The sequence below is a fragment of the Rosa rugosa genome, chromosome 2 (genome assembly GCF_958449725.1).
Source record: "Rosa rugosa chromosome 2, drRosRugo1.1, whole genome shotgun sequence".
Classification (NCBI taxonomy): domain Eukaryota; kingdom Viridiplantae; phylum Streptophyta; class Magnoliopsida; order Rosales; family Rosaceae; genus Rosa; species Rosa rugosa.
The window spans coordinates 53012803-53028486 of NC_084821.1; the positions used below are offsets into that span (position 1 = coordinate 53012803).

The 15684-nt window shown below is 35.3% G+C and overlaps 2 protein-coding genes across 2 annotated transcripts; both read left to right on the forward strand.

The window, feature by feature from the left end:
• Positions 1 to 1302: 1302 nt before the first annotated feature.
• On the forward strand, positions 1303 to 11342 carry LOC133728282 (probable leucine-rich repeat receptor-like serine/threonine-protein kinase At3g14840). Its single transcript, XM_062155680.1, has 24 exons — positions 1303 to 1594; positions 1694 to 1871; positions 3982 to 4053; positions 4165 to 4233; positions 4530 to 4601; positions 4690 to 4761; positions 4965 to 5036; positions 5167 to 5238; positions 5335 to 5406; positions 5484 to 5555; positions 5644 to 5715; positions 5833 to 5904; positions 6256 to 6315; positions 6417 to 6482; positions 6565 to 6600; positions 6732 to 6769; positions 7581 to 7978; positions 8190 to 8385; positions 8888 to 9052; positions 9395 to 9513; positions 9612 to 9822; positions 9944 to 10181; positions 10439 to 10589; positions 10705 to 11342. Exons 1-24 carry the CDS (start codon positions 1483 to 1485, stop codon positions 11092 to 11094), a joined length of 3075 nt encoding a protein of 1024 aa, XP_062011664.1. The 5' UTR covers positions 1303 to 1482; the 3' UTR covers positions 11095 to 11342.
• A 727-nt stretch (positions 11343 to 12069) lies between these two features.
• LOC133728280 (uncharacterized) lies at positions 12070 to 14546 on the forward strand. The gene is made up of 2 exons (XM_062155678.1): positions 12070 to 12747; positions 14211 to 14546. The coding sequence occupies exons 1-2, from the start codon at positions 12591 to 12593 to the stop codon at positions 14510 to 14512; spliced, it is 459 nt and encodes a 152-aa protein (XP_062011662.1). The 5' UTR covers positions 12070 to 12590; the 3' UTR covers positions 14513 to 14546.
• Positions 14547 to 15684: the final 1138 nt, after the last annotated feature.

A 15684-nucleotide genomic window follows, 5' to 3' on the forward strand; every position in this document is an offset into this window, starting at 1 on the left:
TAAAGCGAAGAATTTTAGGATATATCTGTAAAATATAATAGGTTTATAAAGTGAAGAATTTTAAGATATCCTCAATAAAGTGAAGAAATATCTATAAAATATGATTAAAAAAATAAATACAGATATTTCTTCATTTTATTGGGGATATACCTAAAATTCTTCGCTTTATCGGAGATGTTCCACAAATATCGTAGACCAGCGAGCGAAGAATTTTAGGATATATCCCCAATAAAGTGAAGAAATATCTGTATTTATTTTTTTAATCATATTTTACAAATATTTCTTCACTTTATTGGGGATATATCCTATTATTCTTCACTTTATAAACCTATTATATTTTATAGATATATTTTACAAATATATCCTAAAATTTTTCACTTTATCGGAGATATATCACAAATATCGTAGACCAGCGAGCGACTTTTTAACCACCTAGAGTTTTTTTTTTTTTTTTTATAAACCTATTATAACTTGTGGTGTATAGGTTGAAGAAAAAATTTATAAAAATAAAAAATAAAAAAAATAAAAAAGAAACACCTAGAGTATTTTTTGTTTTTGTTTTTATAAACCTATTATAACTTGTGGTATATCTCCGATAAAGCGAAGAATTTTAGGATATATCCCCAATAAAGTGAAGAAATATCTGTATTTATTTTTTTAATCATATTTTACAGATATTTCTTTACTTTGTTGGGGATATATCCTATTATTCTTCACTTTATAAACCTATTATATTTTATAAATATATTTTACAGATATATCCTAAAATTTTTCGCTTTATCGGAGATATATCACAAATATCGTAGACCAGCGAGCGGCTTTTTAACCACCTAGAGTATTTTTTTTTGTTTTATAAACCTATTATAACTTGTGGTGTATAGGTTGAAGACAAAATTATAAAAAATAAAAATAATAATAATAATAAGCGAAGAAAAAGAAAAAAAAACAAGAAAATAAAAAAAATGCAAAAAAAAAAAAACAGAAAAAAAATGCAAAAAAAAAAAAAAAAACGAAAAATTTTTTTTTTTTTTTTTTTTTTTTATAGTTTTTTTTTTGTCTTGAAATGACCATTTTAGCCCTCAAAAGTCAGACTTAACGGTCCAAATTGGACGGAATAGTAGAAATTGGACACGGATGATGAAATTTGAGAGTACAGGGACTAACATGATTAAATTGAAACTAGAGGGACTAACATGATGACGACCCCTAATCTCAGGGGGGTAAACTGAAATTAGTCCTTTTCTTAATTTATCTCGTTTGTGTCATTTGAGGTCAAGTCTACTCTCTCTCTCCCTCCCGCACCCTCTTATTAGTTTCCTCTTTCTAAACTATTTCAAACAGAAAGCTACCTGTTAATTCCTCCTACTACTCCATTTCTATTCAAAGTTTCAAACCCACAGAGCTTAGCTCTCAAAATCTCCCTTTCTTTCTCCGAACAACTCATCAAGAGCCCTTCAAATGTGAAAAGTTTTGGCCATAATCATGAAAATGATTTACACATTCTTCTTCCCTCGGCTTCTTCTTGCTCTGTCTCTCCTGCTAGTTTGCTCTGCAACTTTTGCTTTCGGAGCCACTCGATTACCAGAGGATGAAGGTAGCTACTTAACAAGTTAATTTCTTTACGTTTATATATGCATTACTTTAATATTTATGATGTTTAATATATTGTTGCATGGATTATGTTCATGTGAAGTTGAAGCTTTGAAGGACATAGCAAAGACGCTGGGGAAGACGAACTGGAATTTCAGCGCTGATCCCTGTGGCAACGATTACGGGTGGGCTAATCTGAACCCGGTTAAAGGATCCGAAGATGCCGTCACCTGCAATTGTACCTTAGTTCCCAATTCCACTGTCTGCCACGTCACCAGCATGTATGTATCACTTGCTCTTTTGACAACTATACATCTTACATACTTCTTTTTGGGTAAATCCAATAATATTTTCTTAGATACTAAAAGTCCCTCAGTAGGGTGGAAATTTTTGACACCACATGAAGTTAATAGGTTTTAATTGGTGTTTTGCATTGATTCGTGAATTTGATATTGAATCGCTAAAGATGCGGGTTGTCTTCGGGTTAATCCGCTTATCCCATTGGTCATAACTCATATGTCAAATGATTGGTGCAATTTCCTCTCGTTTGTTGTAATTTCAAGTTATTTGGTATCCTCTATTGTTATTTAGGTCATCTTCTACGGCTGAAGTCTTAAGCAAAGTTGTTACTATCATACTATGTAAACGGGTAGCACCGTCTTGGCATATTAGTTGTTTAATCAACGAGCTGTGTTTGTGTTGGAGATTTTAACACAACTAATTAATAGGTCATGATGATCTGTTTGTCATGAATGAGTTGAGCATATATGATACAAACACTACAAGACATCATGAGACAATTTTGTTTTTCTTGTTTTTTAAATGTTTTTGAATGAAAAGTTAAATACTATCGTTTAATCACTTTAATGACAATATCTTTCAATGATGATTTGGGTTAAATATTGATGGTTTTTGTCTATTTGAGTGGTTGATGTGAAAGGGTTAGAAGGATGCATAAGGTCAAAGTCTACGAGATTATTATTTCTCATTTTGCATATACCAGTACTTTTTATGCTTTGTATTTTTCTTATTTTTAATCAGTGATCAGTGACTAATTATGTTGATATATAAAGACGATGATGAGTTTTGTGGGGTGAAAAAAGAGAGAGGGCAAGACGAAAATAACCTTAAAAATATGGCGGAGTTAACGATGTCATAATTAGTAATTTTTCGTATTATACGCATAAAACACGTACTTATGTTTTTTTTTAAAAATATTTCCGTACTTTGTATTTTTGAAAAGGACTCGTTAAATCTCCCATACTTTTGAAGCCAAAAGTATTATACATGTACTATACACGATTTTTACGTTTCTTTTCCCCGTATTTTACACATATTATTGAATAAAAATGAATATAAACTAATATTTTTAATTAAATTTTAATTATTTAATTAATTAAAAATATTTTGCCGAACTATTTATAAAATGTCCGCATAATACATGTACATATTTTTTGCGTACTATACACGTCCCGTCTTTTACTAACTATGAACGATGTTATTAATGGAGGGTACTAAAAGTATGTCGAATATTAGTTTTGAGGTACCAATGTGATAGTTTTAGAATATTAGGAATCAAAGTGTTTTTTTTTTTTTTGAGAATGGAATCAAAGTGTTAAACAGCCCAAACATCAAGAAGGAGTTTGATTCCCCTCCAATACATGAAAAGGAAAAATGTCAAATGACCATATCGACCATTAAATGTAGAAAAAGAAAAACAGAAAAGCCAAGGGGAGAGGCTCTTAGACCGTGTGGCTGGTCCTTCCTTCCTGATCATATTTTGCTTCAAATCTCATATTACAGACATCGCAGACGCAGAGCAATGGAGTCCCACGCGATTCTAACAACCCTCCTTTGTTTCTGGTTCATAGTCCTAATTAACTTTAAGTTGGTTGTCCCCCTAAAGCATTTTCTTAAAGTAGCAATTGCACGCAAGCTGTTCGATGAAATTCTCCCAAAGGAGAAATGTGCAGTACGAAACTAGGAAAGCCACACATTTGCTGTGCAGGGCAAACGTGATTTTGTAAAACTATCTCTTATTGGATGAATGATGAAATGACAATTACATTTACAATGATGCCTCAAGTATACAACAGTAAACCAAGCAGGTTTAACTGCATGATTGAAGCTATTCCAGCTAAGCTGACAGGTTAACCAGCATTTCTTGCCTCTGTTGGTTATAATGGGTTGGAGTCGATAGCTGAACTTCATGCTGGATTGTCTTTTGTCGCTATGTTCGTATGGGTTTGGTAACTCATGAGTAATTTATCTGTTTTGGTCTTGGTTCAGTGGTTGTTTTTCCTTTTAGGCACAGTTTAACTGAGTTGCTGATGTTTATTATATAGTGATTATTGAGATATAAATATAACCATGTATTTTAATGAAGTGCAGAGTTTTGAAATCTCAGAATCTGCCGGGAAAACTCCCGCCAGAGTTGATTAGGCTCCCCTATCTCCAAGAAATGTAAGTGCACTGTCAACACTCCAAGTTTGAGTCGTATTAATTTCATTAGCTAATTTATCTGTGTTTCAGTTTTGAAAGAGGCAATGACTCATTTCTTTCTTTCTCCTTCAGTGACCTCTCCCGCAACTACCTGAATGGCACCATCCCTCCAGAATGGGGTGCCCTGCCACTGCTTAACATGTACTTCTTGTCTCCCTCTGAATACATATGTGCATACTTGATACTCATTATTTTCACGTCATTCTCATATGTTTTGTTCTAATGGCCACTTCAATGTTCTTTCATCCATTTCTTTCTTAAACAAAGAATCTAAGACAGGTTTGTATATCTTGATGTCCCATCATGCACGATTTGGATAATAAATATTTGAATGTTAAATATGGAGTACTTTTTGTGCATTTCATATTCATAGCCATTTTAATGTTATTTAGCCATTATTTAATAAAAATGCTTTTAACATGTGAGTATTGTTGCAGTTCCCTTGTTGGAAACCGTTTGACAGGTTCTCTACCTGTTGAGCTTGCAAACATCACCACCCTGAAAAGTTTGTAAGTCTTGATAAGAACATTTGTGTCCTTCTCCCCTTACTTGGTGTTTGAACTTTCTCATGATTGGAATTAAATATGTTCTGTGCAGGGCCATCGATTTCAATAGCTTCTCTGGAGTTCTTCCTGTGAAGCTTGGGAACTTGCCCAACATAGAAAGAATGTAGGATCTCCTATTAGAACTTTTAACCATGATAACTGATGTTTGGTTATATCTGGAATTGTTTTTCCATAGACATATGCTTATGTAGTTATGTTTATCGCTAGTAAATCATGTGTAACCTTTTGGATCATCTATAGTTGCATGCTTGATATTTATTTGGAATTAGTCTTTATTTTTTAACTTTTATCCGTTTAATTGGTTAGGCTTCTTACCTCAAACAACTTTACTGGGGAGTTGCCGGAAACATTTGCAGGGCTTACTACGCTAAAAGACTTGTAAGCTTTTCGTTTTCTTTCTTTCTTTCTTTATTTCTTTAACTATGATGTCCTTAGCACCCAACCTAGTTATTATGTATCTCATTCCGAGAAAAGTTGTATCATTTTTATTCTTCCCATTGTTATGCAGTCGGATTAGTGACAATTCTTTTTCTGGAAAGATACCTAATTTTATTCAGAACTGGACCAATCTAGAAAAACTGTGAGTGCGTTATATTTCATTTATGTTTACTGTTGCTTGATTCTGAAATTTGAAATTTCATATCATCACTAATTTATACTATGACTTGTGAAACAGAGCAATTCAGGCTAGTGGCTTGACGGGGCCCATTCCTTCCGGCATCTCTCTTTTGACAAAATTAACTGACATGTTAGTACCTTTTGTTATAATTTGCTGGTTTGTAGAATGGAATAGATTAGGTTTGTGTAACTAATTTACATTTGCAGGAGAGTTACTGACTTGAATGGACCTGATTCATCATTTCCTCCACTTGAGAATATGAAAAAACTGAAGACACTGTGAGTTAGATACTTCCATGTGGCACACATTTCTGGCTGCACCAGACGTCTTTGCCAACTCAATTAAGTATAACTGTTTATGTTACAGGATGTTGCGGAATTGCAATATTAGTGGACAGCTACCTGCATATCTTGGGGAAATGACGACTTTGAAAACTTTGTTAGTACAATTGCTTTTTTGTTTTTCTGCCTTCTATAAACTATCTTAGTTCTACATGCTACTATACGAAACAAAGGATCATCATGTTTACATTTTCTTTGATTGGAATCTTTGCAGAGACCTCAGCTTTAACAAGCTAACTGGAGAAATTCCAAGCAGCTTTTCTGGACTAGCAAATGTGGATTACATGTAAGCAATGAATAACAGATCTTGATTCTTTTACTGATTACTAGGGGATTTACAATAAAGGAGCAGAATGAGGCCTCATGTATAATTTTTTTTTTTCGTGCTTTCTACATGCATGACTGTTGGGAAAATGTTAGCTTTAGGTTTTGGGGTCTAGCCGTTGTCTAACAGTAGGATTTGATGGAGTGTTTCTGAGTAATAAGTGAGATAGTTTTTGTTTAATATGTTGTGGATGAAGCAAGAATATGATATAAATGGGCATAAAAAGAACTGAGTACCGACATCAAGCATAACATGAGATGATTTTCGTATACAAAACAGATGCTCAGTTGTTTTTGCATTAATTATGTTTAGGTTCTTGACTGGAAATATGCTCACTGGATCTGTGCCAGATTGGCTGAAAGGAGACAACATGTAAGCTCTCTTCTAGAAAAGCTATAGTAGCAAATGCTACTCCTCCTCTTCTTCCCTATTTTAGATGGTGAACAAAAGTTTACTTAAGCCTTTTTATGCAGTGATCTTTCATACAACGATTTCACCACTAAGTCAGCAGCTGTCAGTTGTGAACCACAAGGCGGCTTGTAAGAATATCTTTGTTAAGTTATATTTTGTTCATGTTCTGCAGAGCAAACTTAACTTACGAGTATATGTTAATTACTACAGGAACTTGTTTGCAAGCTCTTCCGGGGACAATACTTCGTAAGTTTAATACAGTCTTTTAAAGGCGTGCATAAAAGTTTTACTTGGAATTCAAAGATCGATTTGCACTGCAGTTGGTTTATCATGTTTTCTTGCTGATCTTTTTGGACCCTCTATTGTTCTGTTTGCAGATCTGTTTCATGTTTGAAAATTGCAAAATGTCCAAAAAGTAAGTTGGGTTGCACATATGTCCTTTATAAATGTCTATGGCCTTTTCTTTGTTTTCCACTTCCTTCCTTCCTTTTTTTTTTTTTATATATTTTTATTTTATTTTATATTTTTTAAGGCTGAAAGCTTAACAGCTAAAAAAGATATCAGAATTTCTAAGGAACAAAAGACTAGAAAGTAAAATTATCAATTATCTACCACTGCTCTGAACAATGGTGAATAAAGAACTTGGTCTCTTTACACTTCATATTTAAGTATAGAACTACAATATGCAATGCAAAAAAGTTAGTGTTAAAGTTGCAAGTCTGTACGAGCATAGTTTCAATCCTATAGTGTCTTAAGTATTGAACTATGACGATCAGGGTGTGGGAGGAAGATGAGGGTTAAATCCAAAACAACTTCTTACTTAGCTTAGACAATATATACACAAGACTATAAGAGGCTGATGGATTCTTAATCTTTTAAGTGTACCAGTCTCTGCTTTTTATACTTTTAAGATCAAAAGTACATTGATTATGCACCCTAAGATTTGGCCTTGTCATCTACAAGTAGCATCTTTCACAGTCTTTGCCTAGTTAAGTAAACTTTCAGGATGAAGTTTGCTGATCATTATTTCATTTGGATAATTATTTCAGATATATATAGTATATGGAAATCTTATTTGTCGACCTGTATATGTTGTCCCCACCCCCCAGCCTTTCCATTGCAACAAAGGGATATAGAAGTCATTACCATTTTCTTCCTTCTAGGATTGATTCTTTTTTGTTTTCCTTCTCAAGGGCTACTAACCTGTTTTTGCTTTTCTTTCCTAGCTTGGTACTCTCTCCACATAAATTGTGGCGGAAAAGAAGCAACTCTCAGTGAAAATTTTACAAGGTCCACAATGGCAACATATGAGGATGATACAGATAAATCTGGGCCTTCATCATTTTACCAAAGCAGAACAAATTGGGCATCAAGCAACACTGGTTACTTTACTGATGATGATCGTCCTACAGATACCTTTATCTGGACTAATACATCTAGACTTTCTATAACCAATCCTCAGCTGTATTTGAATGCACGTCTTTCTCCTATTTCTCTAACTTATTATGGGTTTTGTCTGGGAAATGGAATCTACACAGTAAACCTCCATTTTGCCGAGATAATGTTTACAAATGACAAAACATATAGCAGCTTGGGAAGGCGTATATTTGATATTTATATACAGGTAAGACATATTTCCACATATATCAGCTAAAGTTTATAATATTTAACAAATGTTGTCAAAACAAATATTACTTTGTTTTTGGTCGATTAATTATTGTTCTGACTTTGTTATGTGGGAATTTTATGGCAACATGTAATTATGTACAGTCAAGACTAGAAGCCTTAGTAAATATGAACATGAAATGTTAAGTAATTATACTACTCTATTGCAGGGGTCACTAGTGCTGAAGGATTTTAACTTTGCGAATGACGCAGGAGGGTTTGGTATAGCAGTCATAAAAAACTTCACTGCTAATGTAACCAGTAATACCTTGGAGATCCGTTTATTTTGGGCTGGGAAAGGAACCACTGGCATCCCTATAAGAGGAATCTATGGCCCTCTTATCTCCGCTATTTCTGTAGATCCTAGTAAGTTTAATATTTTATGAACTCTGATGTTCTCCTTATAACTAGTTGTAGACCATTCAGAGTTTCATTATAAGGATATTCCATCCATCCTATTATAGGAGCTTCTTACACTAGTCTACGGTTTGATTTTGTGTTTCTTGCATTAATTGCCAAAGAAATGCATCTACTTACTTTATGTTTTACGTACCTAGTTTGACTTTGAGAATTGAGGAATGATCTCCATTCAGTCTCCTTGTCACAAAGTGTTTGTATGTTTATGTTTTTAGGTGCATGTGCTAGCTTCAAAGTTCATTTACATTCAACATAGAGGATTTTTACCTGAAAGTTTTCTTTTACCTAAAAAAAGAATTGACAGCAAACTTGTGTATCTTATTATCTACTTGTTTTAAGGTTCCCCCAAAGGGTTGAATCTTTTGTGTCTTTGCGCATTGGGTAGCTGGTTGAGTAACACACTCCTATCAATAACCTTTACTATATAATAAAGCTTGTCTACTTCCGGCAGACTTTGAACCCCCGCAAGAGGCCTCGGCAGGAGGTGGAGGTGGAAGTGGAATATCTGTAGGTGTCCTGGTTGGAATTGTGGTTGGGGGAATCTTCATTATACTACTTATTTTTGGTATTCTTTGGTGGAAAGGCTTTCTAAGAAGAGAAAGGACTCTTGAACAAGGTATTTTGCAGTTAGTTTGTGATACTACTAATAGTTTAGTTTAGTTTAGATTGATTTCAAACTCTAGAGGCTTCCTAAGATGATATTAATATTGTTCTACTTTTCATTTAGTATCACCAACATATGAGCATTATCATGTTTGTAAGATGGTAATTGTTTAGATTTCAAAATCTTTAGTACATAATGCTGGTAGAATACATTATATGAATATTGTCAAAAGTATTAGTTAGGTGACTTTGTTAAATTCTAGGCCTCTAATCAGTCTGAAGCTTGAATTCATAGTGCAATGTTAGTCTAAAAATTTGGGAAACCATTTCTTATATCAAATCGCTTCCTACACAGATTTAAATGGAGTGGACTTGCAAACTAGTAAATTTACCTTGAGGCAAATCAACGCTGCCACAAACGACTTTAACCCAGCTAATAAGATTGGAGAAGGTGGTTTTGGTCCTGTTCACAAGGTATTGGTCAGAACCAATCATTTCTATTCATTTTCTTCACCTGAGTTCTTTTTTTTTTTTTTTTTTTCGCGGATTCTCACTATGTTTGATGAATGCAGGGCCTTCTATCAGATGGCACCATAATTGCTGTTAAGCAGCTTTCTGCCAAATCAAAACAAGGGAATCGTGAATTTGTGAATGAGATTGGCATGATTTCTGCTTTGCAACACCCTCATCTTGTCAAGCTCTATGGATGCTGCATTGAAGGAAATCAATTGTTCCTTGTGTATGAGTACCTGGAAAATAATAGTCTTGCACGTGCTTTGTTTGGTAAATATTTCTAGCATAAGTGTTTGTGTCTAAACCTTCACTTGGTTCATGCAAGTGGATGTATAAGATTTTCTTATAACTAGCTATTATGTATTTTTTTTTTTTTTTTGACAAATTGAAGGCCCGGAAGAACGTCAGTTAAAGTTAGATTGGCCAACAAGGCACAATATCTGTGTCGGTATAGCAAGAGGTTTGGCCTTCCTCCATGAGGAGTCAAGGTTGAAGATCGTTCATCGAGACATCAAAGCTACTAATGTGCTACTTGATAAAAATCTTTTCCCCAAGATATCCGACTTTGGATTGGCCAAACTTGATGAAGAGGAGAATACCCACATAAGCACCCGAATTGCTGGAACTTAGTAAGTCCTGTTGTATTAACTTGTTACTTTTTAGTTAACTCTTCATTTCACTGCAAGCCATCCATATAAATAGGAAAAAGAAGATGGAACAAATTGAAGGTTTTATCCAATATATAGCTCTGTTATTATCTGTATTGCATTGTAAGTACTCATTTAGGCTAGGTTTGTAAAATTACTTGTATTCAAGTATTTTTACAGTTTTTTTTTCTTGTAGCTTTTTTAAATGTGGGAATTTATATTTGAATTCGTTTTTGCAGTGGATATATGGCACCTGAATATGCGATGCGTGGTTATTTAACTGATAAAGCCGATGTTTATAGTTTTGGAATTGTTGTACTGGAAATTGTCAGTGGGAGGAGCAATACAACTTACCGGACAAAGGAAGAATGCTTTTATCTTCTTGATTGGGTAACATGAATCTATTTCTTCTTTGTTCACTTTAGTTCTATTGGTCCTTGAATCAAAAGGAGCATGTATACCTACAGTACTATATAATGATTGAAATCCTTAATCTCGTTTCTAGGCACTTCTTCTAAAAGAGAAAGGGAACGTACTGGAACTAGTTGATCCAAGGTTGGGCTTAGACTTTAACAAAGAAGAAATGATGATCACAATCAATGTGGCTCTTCTTTGCACTAATGTCATTGCAGCAGATAGGCCTACCATGTCTTCAGTGGTGAGCATGCTTGAAGGCAAGGCTTCTGTCCAAGAGTTGGTCTTGGATCCAAATGCGTCGAAGGATGAGATCAATGAAATGAGGAAACATTTTGAGTCCAATGTTGCAGAAAACACGAGTGAGAATAGTCAGAGGCAAACTATGTCAACCGAAGGGCCTTGGACTGCTTCATCTACATCAGTTAATGATCTTTATCCAGTCAATCCTGATTCAACTTACTGGGAGAACAGAAATTAGAGAAACTGAGCAGACCGTCTTCATTTTGTTGCCTGCATATATATGTTCAATAACCATTTCAACTTATTTCTTTTTGAAATATAGTGAAGGAATGTTCACAGAAGTAGGTTCTTTTATAGCATAGTGATTGTAGATTGTGAAGCAAGCTGTTCACATCACCTTACCTTTTTAGTTTACTGAACTGAATTTCTCTTCACATTACCTACTCTGGAATAAATCATTTTGGATTAACTTTAATATAGAGAAACTAGAGTACGTATCTTGTCATTAAATTCAATTTCAGAAAATGTTGCTATTACAATGGGGTGTTCTATAGTCGATTAATGCTCATTGAGTTGAGTGCACAGCAAACAATTTGCAATCCAACCGTTCTTGGCTGCGGAATTTTAATACTCCCTATCACTGTAGAATTTTGCATGACAGTGATGTAACTTGGGATAAGAGACAACTACCCGTTGGCGACTAGAGAGATAAAGATGTTGTGAGAGATGTAGAATATTCTGTAAATATTTACTTTCCTTGTAGGTATAGATTACGTTTTCTGTATAGTCATAGGAGATTTTTTTTCCTATTAGGATTACTCTTGTATCTCTTTATAATCCTCCTATTTTAGAGATGAATAATATAGTATTGAAGCATAACAAACACATCGAACTCTTATTTTCTACTTGGTATCAGAGCAGGCTCAATCCTTTGAACTTGCACTGGGTTGAAACTCGAAACCGGAATTCGGAAGAACATCAAACCGCTGCGCACCACCTTTGAAGTCAAACCATTAATTGGCATAGGACTCAAAGAACAAGCAGCAGCATCACATCTCTACATCACGTGGGGACCGCATTGGAAAAAAAAAACATTAATTGCCATAGGACTGAAAGAACACCCAGCAGCATCACATCTGTACATCACGTGGGGACCGTATTTGAATTGCCGCTGCTTTATTGCTCAAGTCTAGCCACACCCTGATTGATTAAGTCTTGCCGGCCAAACTCAGGCTATGTTTGGGGGGGCTTTTTAGCTCCCCTGCTTATAAGCACAAGAGTCACATGCGTTTGGTTAGCTGACTTATGCTCAGCTTATTTGAAAAGCCACTGCAGCTTCTCTCAAAAAGCAGAAGTTGCCTGACCCCTGCTTTCAGAAGCCAGAAGCCAGCAGCGTACTGTAGCGGAGATTACTGTAGCTAAATGAATCTTTCTAAATGACGGAGTCTATCCTTCCTTGGTTGAGGCAATTACGGATTGCCATTACCCCTTCGAGATGAGATCTCAGACTCTGCTTCATTTTCATCTCTATCCCATCTCTACTCTCCCTCTGACGCCGTCGGGCTCTCATCACAGACCAAGCATCGCTCTCATCACAGACACCGCCTCAGCCTCTCATCTCTGACGCCGCCTCAGCCAAACAATAATCACTAAAACCCCAAGCACAGAGCAACTGAAATTATTGTTGGTTAGAATTATGGATGAGAATCGAGTGTATCAATCCGAGTTCGAAAGATGCAGAAGCTAGGGTTTCCGAGCATGAGGAGCTTGGATCAGTTCAAGTCCCTCTCCAAATCGGTCTCAAGAGGACCTCCGAAGACCTTCGCCTACTCTTCGCGTCCGCAGGAGTCGACCTCGTCGGGAAGCTTCGCGAACTTGAAGCTCACCGCAGGTTCGGATTGATCGGAATTTCTATGTTTTCTAGTTGATTTCCTCGAAGCCAAGGTTTTTGATTTCCCAGTACTCGATTGTTGAAATTAGAAGCAAAAGTTACAACTTACAAGTTGAAATCTTGATCTGAATTTGGAAAATTTTGATTCTGCTTTTGGGTATTTCTGCATTGAAGGAGTGTGTGTTGAAATTGAATATTGATTGTTGAAGGATGTGGCTAGTGTATTCTTTTCTGAGATTGAGCATGTAAGGAGATGAGAATTATGCAGAAAAAATTTCAGTTGGTTATTCTTGGAAAGATTGGAGGTGTAATTGTTACTAGTTGTGATTGGTAACTTTGTGAAGTGATATTAGCGAGACTATCATTGATACTGGCTTCTGTTGGAGAATTATGCTCAGTTGTTAGACTTACGATCGATCTAGCTACATTTTAAGAAGAATTTTCTGCACTAAGCCTTACGTTCTAGTTCTCCTTATATTCATCTTTTTTTGTGGCTATTGTGAGGATTTGAAATCTGCTCCTCGAAGTTGGTAGGACTGTGGTTTAGTTGTTGTTAATAGCATTTCATAAGAACAGTATACCAAGCAAACTAGACTCCTGAATCATATCGATGTAAGATTAGAACATATTTACATACTACTTTAATCTAAACCAGTAAAAATATTTCTACAGTGTCTAATATCCTAGCTCTTGGTTCCAATTTTAGGAGTGATCCCTTGTCCAGTTATTCTTGTCAGTTTCTTGTGGCTTCAATCTTTAGCTAAAGTACTTTTCAGCTGTAGGGAAACTTCATTAGCTCAGAAATTGACTAAGAAAACTAAGGGAGGACTTTGGAAGACTTGTATATATCATGTGGAAATAGAGAAATGTCTTGTTTCAATCTTTGAATATTGTCTGTGTATATTCAAATAACACAATCAGATATTGTTACCGATTAAATGCATTTACTGTGTTGTTTGCTTATCAACTTCTCTAGTTAAATGAAAATAACTTTCTCATGAAAATGGCCATTTGTTGGTTTATAATTATCTTGGCAAATCAAGTAATCATCTTAGGATTTATTCCTATCCTTATCATGTAGTTTTGGCCTGTATCAATTGAACAGTTGTATTTCTCCATCTAAATTCTTCTCTTCTATTTTTACCTCCCTTAGCTTAGCTATTTCTCCATTGCTCCCTAGTGCTACTACTGCAACAGTATTGTTGATTCTAATGGCTTAGTTGCAATAGGTAGATGTGAATGATATCGTTGAGGAAAAGATAAGTCGATTGTTTTGTTATGTAGTGTTCTTGGCTTGGTTGTTTGTAAATGATGGTGCAGGTTAGCAATGATGATACTAGGAGTTCATTGCTTCATTGATTCACTTGCTTCACTTGTGCACAAATTAGGTTGGATCACTATCTTGGATTGAGAAAGAGTTGGCTTAGGCTATTTGTAATTTACCTATTTGCTGTTTCATACAGGTTTTGAGGAAAAGATTTATATAGCCTCATCATTAAGGGACATGCAAGGTTATTCATTTGATAAGCAAGTGAAGATTGTCATTGTCACCATGACACTTCATAATTATATACGGAGACATGCACATGGTGATAGACATTTTGTCCGCAGTGAAGAAAGAAAAGGTTATGGGTCAAGTGGTGGGATAGAAATGGATGATGATGTAGAAGAAGAATATCATGGTCACGGTGCACAAGAAATGGAAACAATAAGAAATAACATTACTCAAAGTTTGATGAATGTGCGTAATAACGTGAACATTTGATGCGAATCAGAAACCAATTGTTATTAATGTTACTAATATATTTATATAAGTTATTTTTAAACTTGTCCAATATTAATCATATGGTCACGATTTATAAAAATTGAAAGTTAACAAAAATTAATAAGGACATAATAAAGATTAAAAATAATAACAAGAGCATTTGAACAACATTGTATTACTAAACAATTAAGGCAAAATAATCTCTCATGTCCAATTTGGTCATTCCACAAACAAAAAGCACAAGCCAGTTTGATTTACCAAACACTTTGCCACTGCTTCTGCCACTGACAGCTCTTATAAAAAGCCAGTTTACCAAACATTCAGCGGCTTTGCTTTTCAGCCACTTATTCTCAGAAATAAGCAGAAGCCAGCTTTTCTGAAAAGCTCAGCCATACCAAACATAGCCTCATATAGAGGTGTCCTTTGCTTTCTATAACTACTACTGTAAGTTATTATTTTTTTTTTAAACATACTTTTGCCCAATTTTCAATGGAAGATGATTCTGCCACCCTCGCACTCCACAACATGCCTCCACCACGCCGCCTTTCGGGTAAGATAAATCCATATGCAAATACAAAGTGTCCAGTCTGTGGAATTTTAGGTCATAGCAAGCAAAGGTGTTATGAAGTAATTGGGTACTCTGATTGGTGGGATTTCACCAAGAAACCGCGAAAGAACCTTGAAAAGGCTGTCGTCGCTACTACAAAAGAAGAGCAATCTTCTAATGTCTCCGCTAATGTAGCACAGTCAGGTATATGTGAATAGTTCTTGGACCATATGACTAATGATCCTACCCTCTTGAAAAAACTGAAACCCTCCTCTCAAAATATTGTTTCTACAGCTGATGGTACTCCAACTCCGGTTACCGGAGAAGGCTCTGTTGTCCTATCTGACACGTTAACCCTTGACTCTGTATTGGTTGTCCCTTCATTAGCATATAATCTCCTATCTGTTGGCCATATTATTCTAGCACTAGCATGTATTGTTACTTTCTATCCCTCTTTCTGTGTGTTTCAGGACATTCTGACTCGACGGATTCTTGGTTATGGTGTTAGAAGGGGGAAACTCTACTACTTGGATCTGACAGAAAGTGGAGAGCAACAGCTGTTAGGACAAGTAAATCAGGTTAATGGAGTAGAGAATGCTAAGGAAAATGTGTGGCTGTGGCATCG

Bases quoted from the DNA above. Each gene is read 5' to 3' on its own strand.
- LOC133728282 (XM_062155680.1), top strand. From the start codon at position 1,483: ATGAAAATGATTTACACATTCTTCTTCCCTCGGCTTCTTCTTGCTCTG. The intron at 5,037-5,166 runs GTAAGCTTTTCG...ATTGTTATGCAG, and splicing joins CTTACTACGCTAAAAGACTT to TCGGATTAGTGACAATTCTT. The intron at 6,316-6,416 runs GTAAGCTCTCTT...CTTTTTATGCAG, and splicing joins TGGCTGAAAGGAGACAACAT to TGATCTTTCATACAACGATT.
- LOC133728280 (XM_062155678.1), top strand. From the start codon at position 12,591: ATGCAGAAGCTAGGGTTTCCGAGCATGAGGAGCTTGGATCAGTTCAAG. The intron at 12,748-14,210 runs GTTCGGATTGAT...TGTTTCATACAG, and splicing joins GAACTTGAAGCTCACCGCAG to GTTTTGAGGAAAAGATTTAT.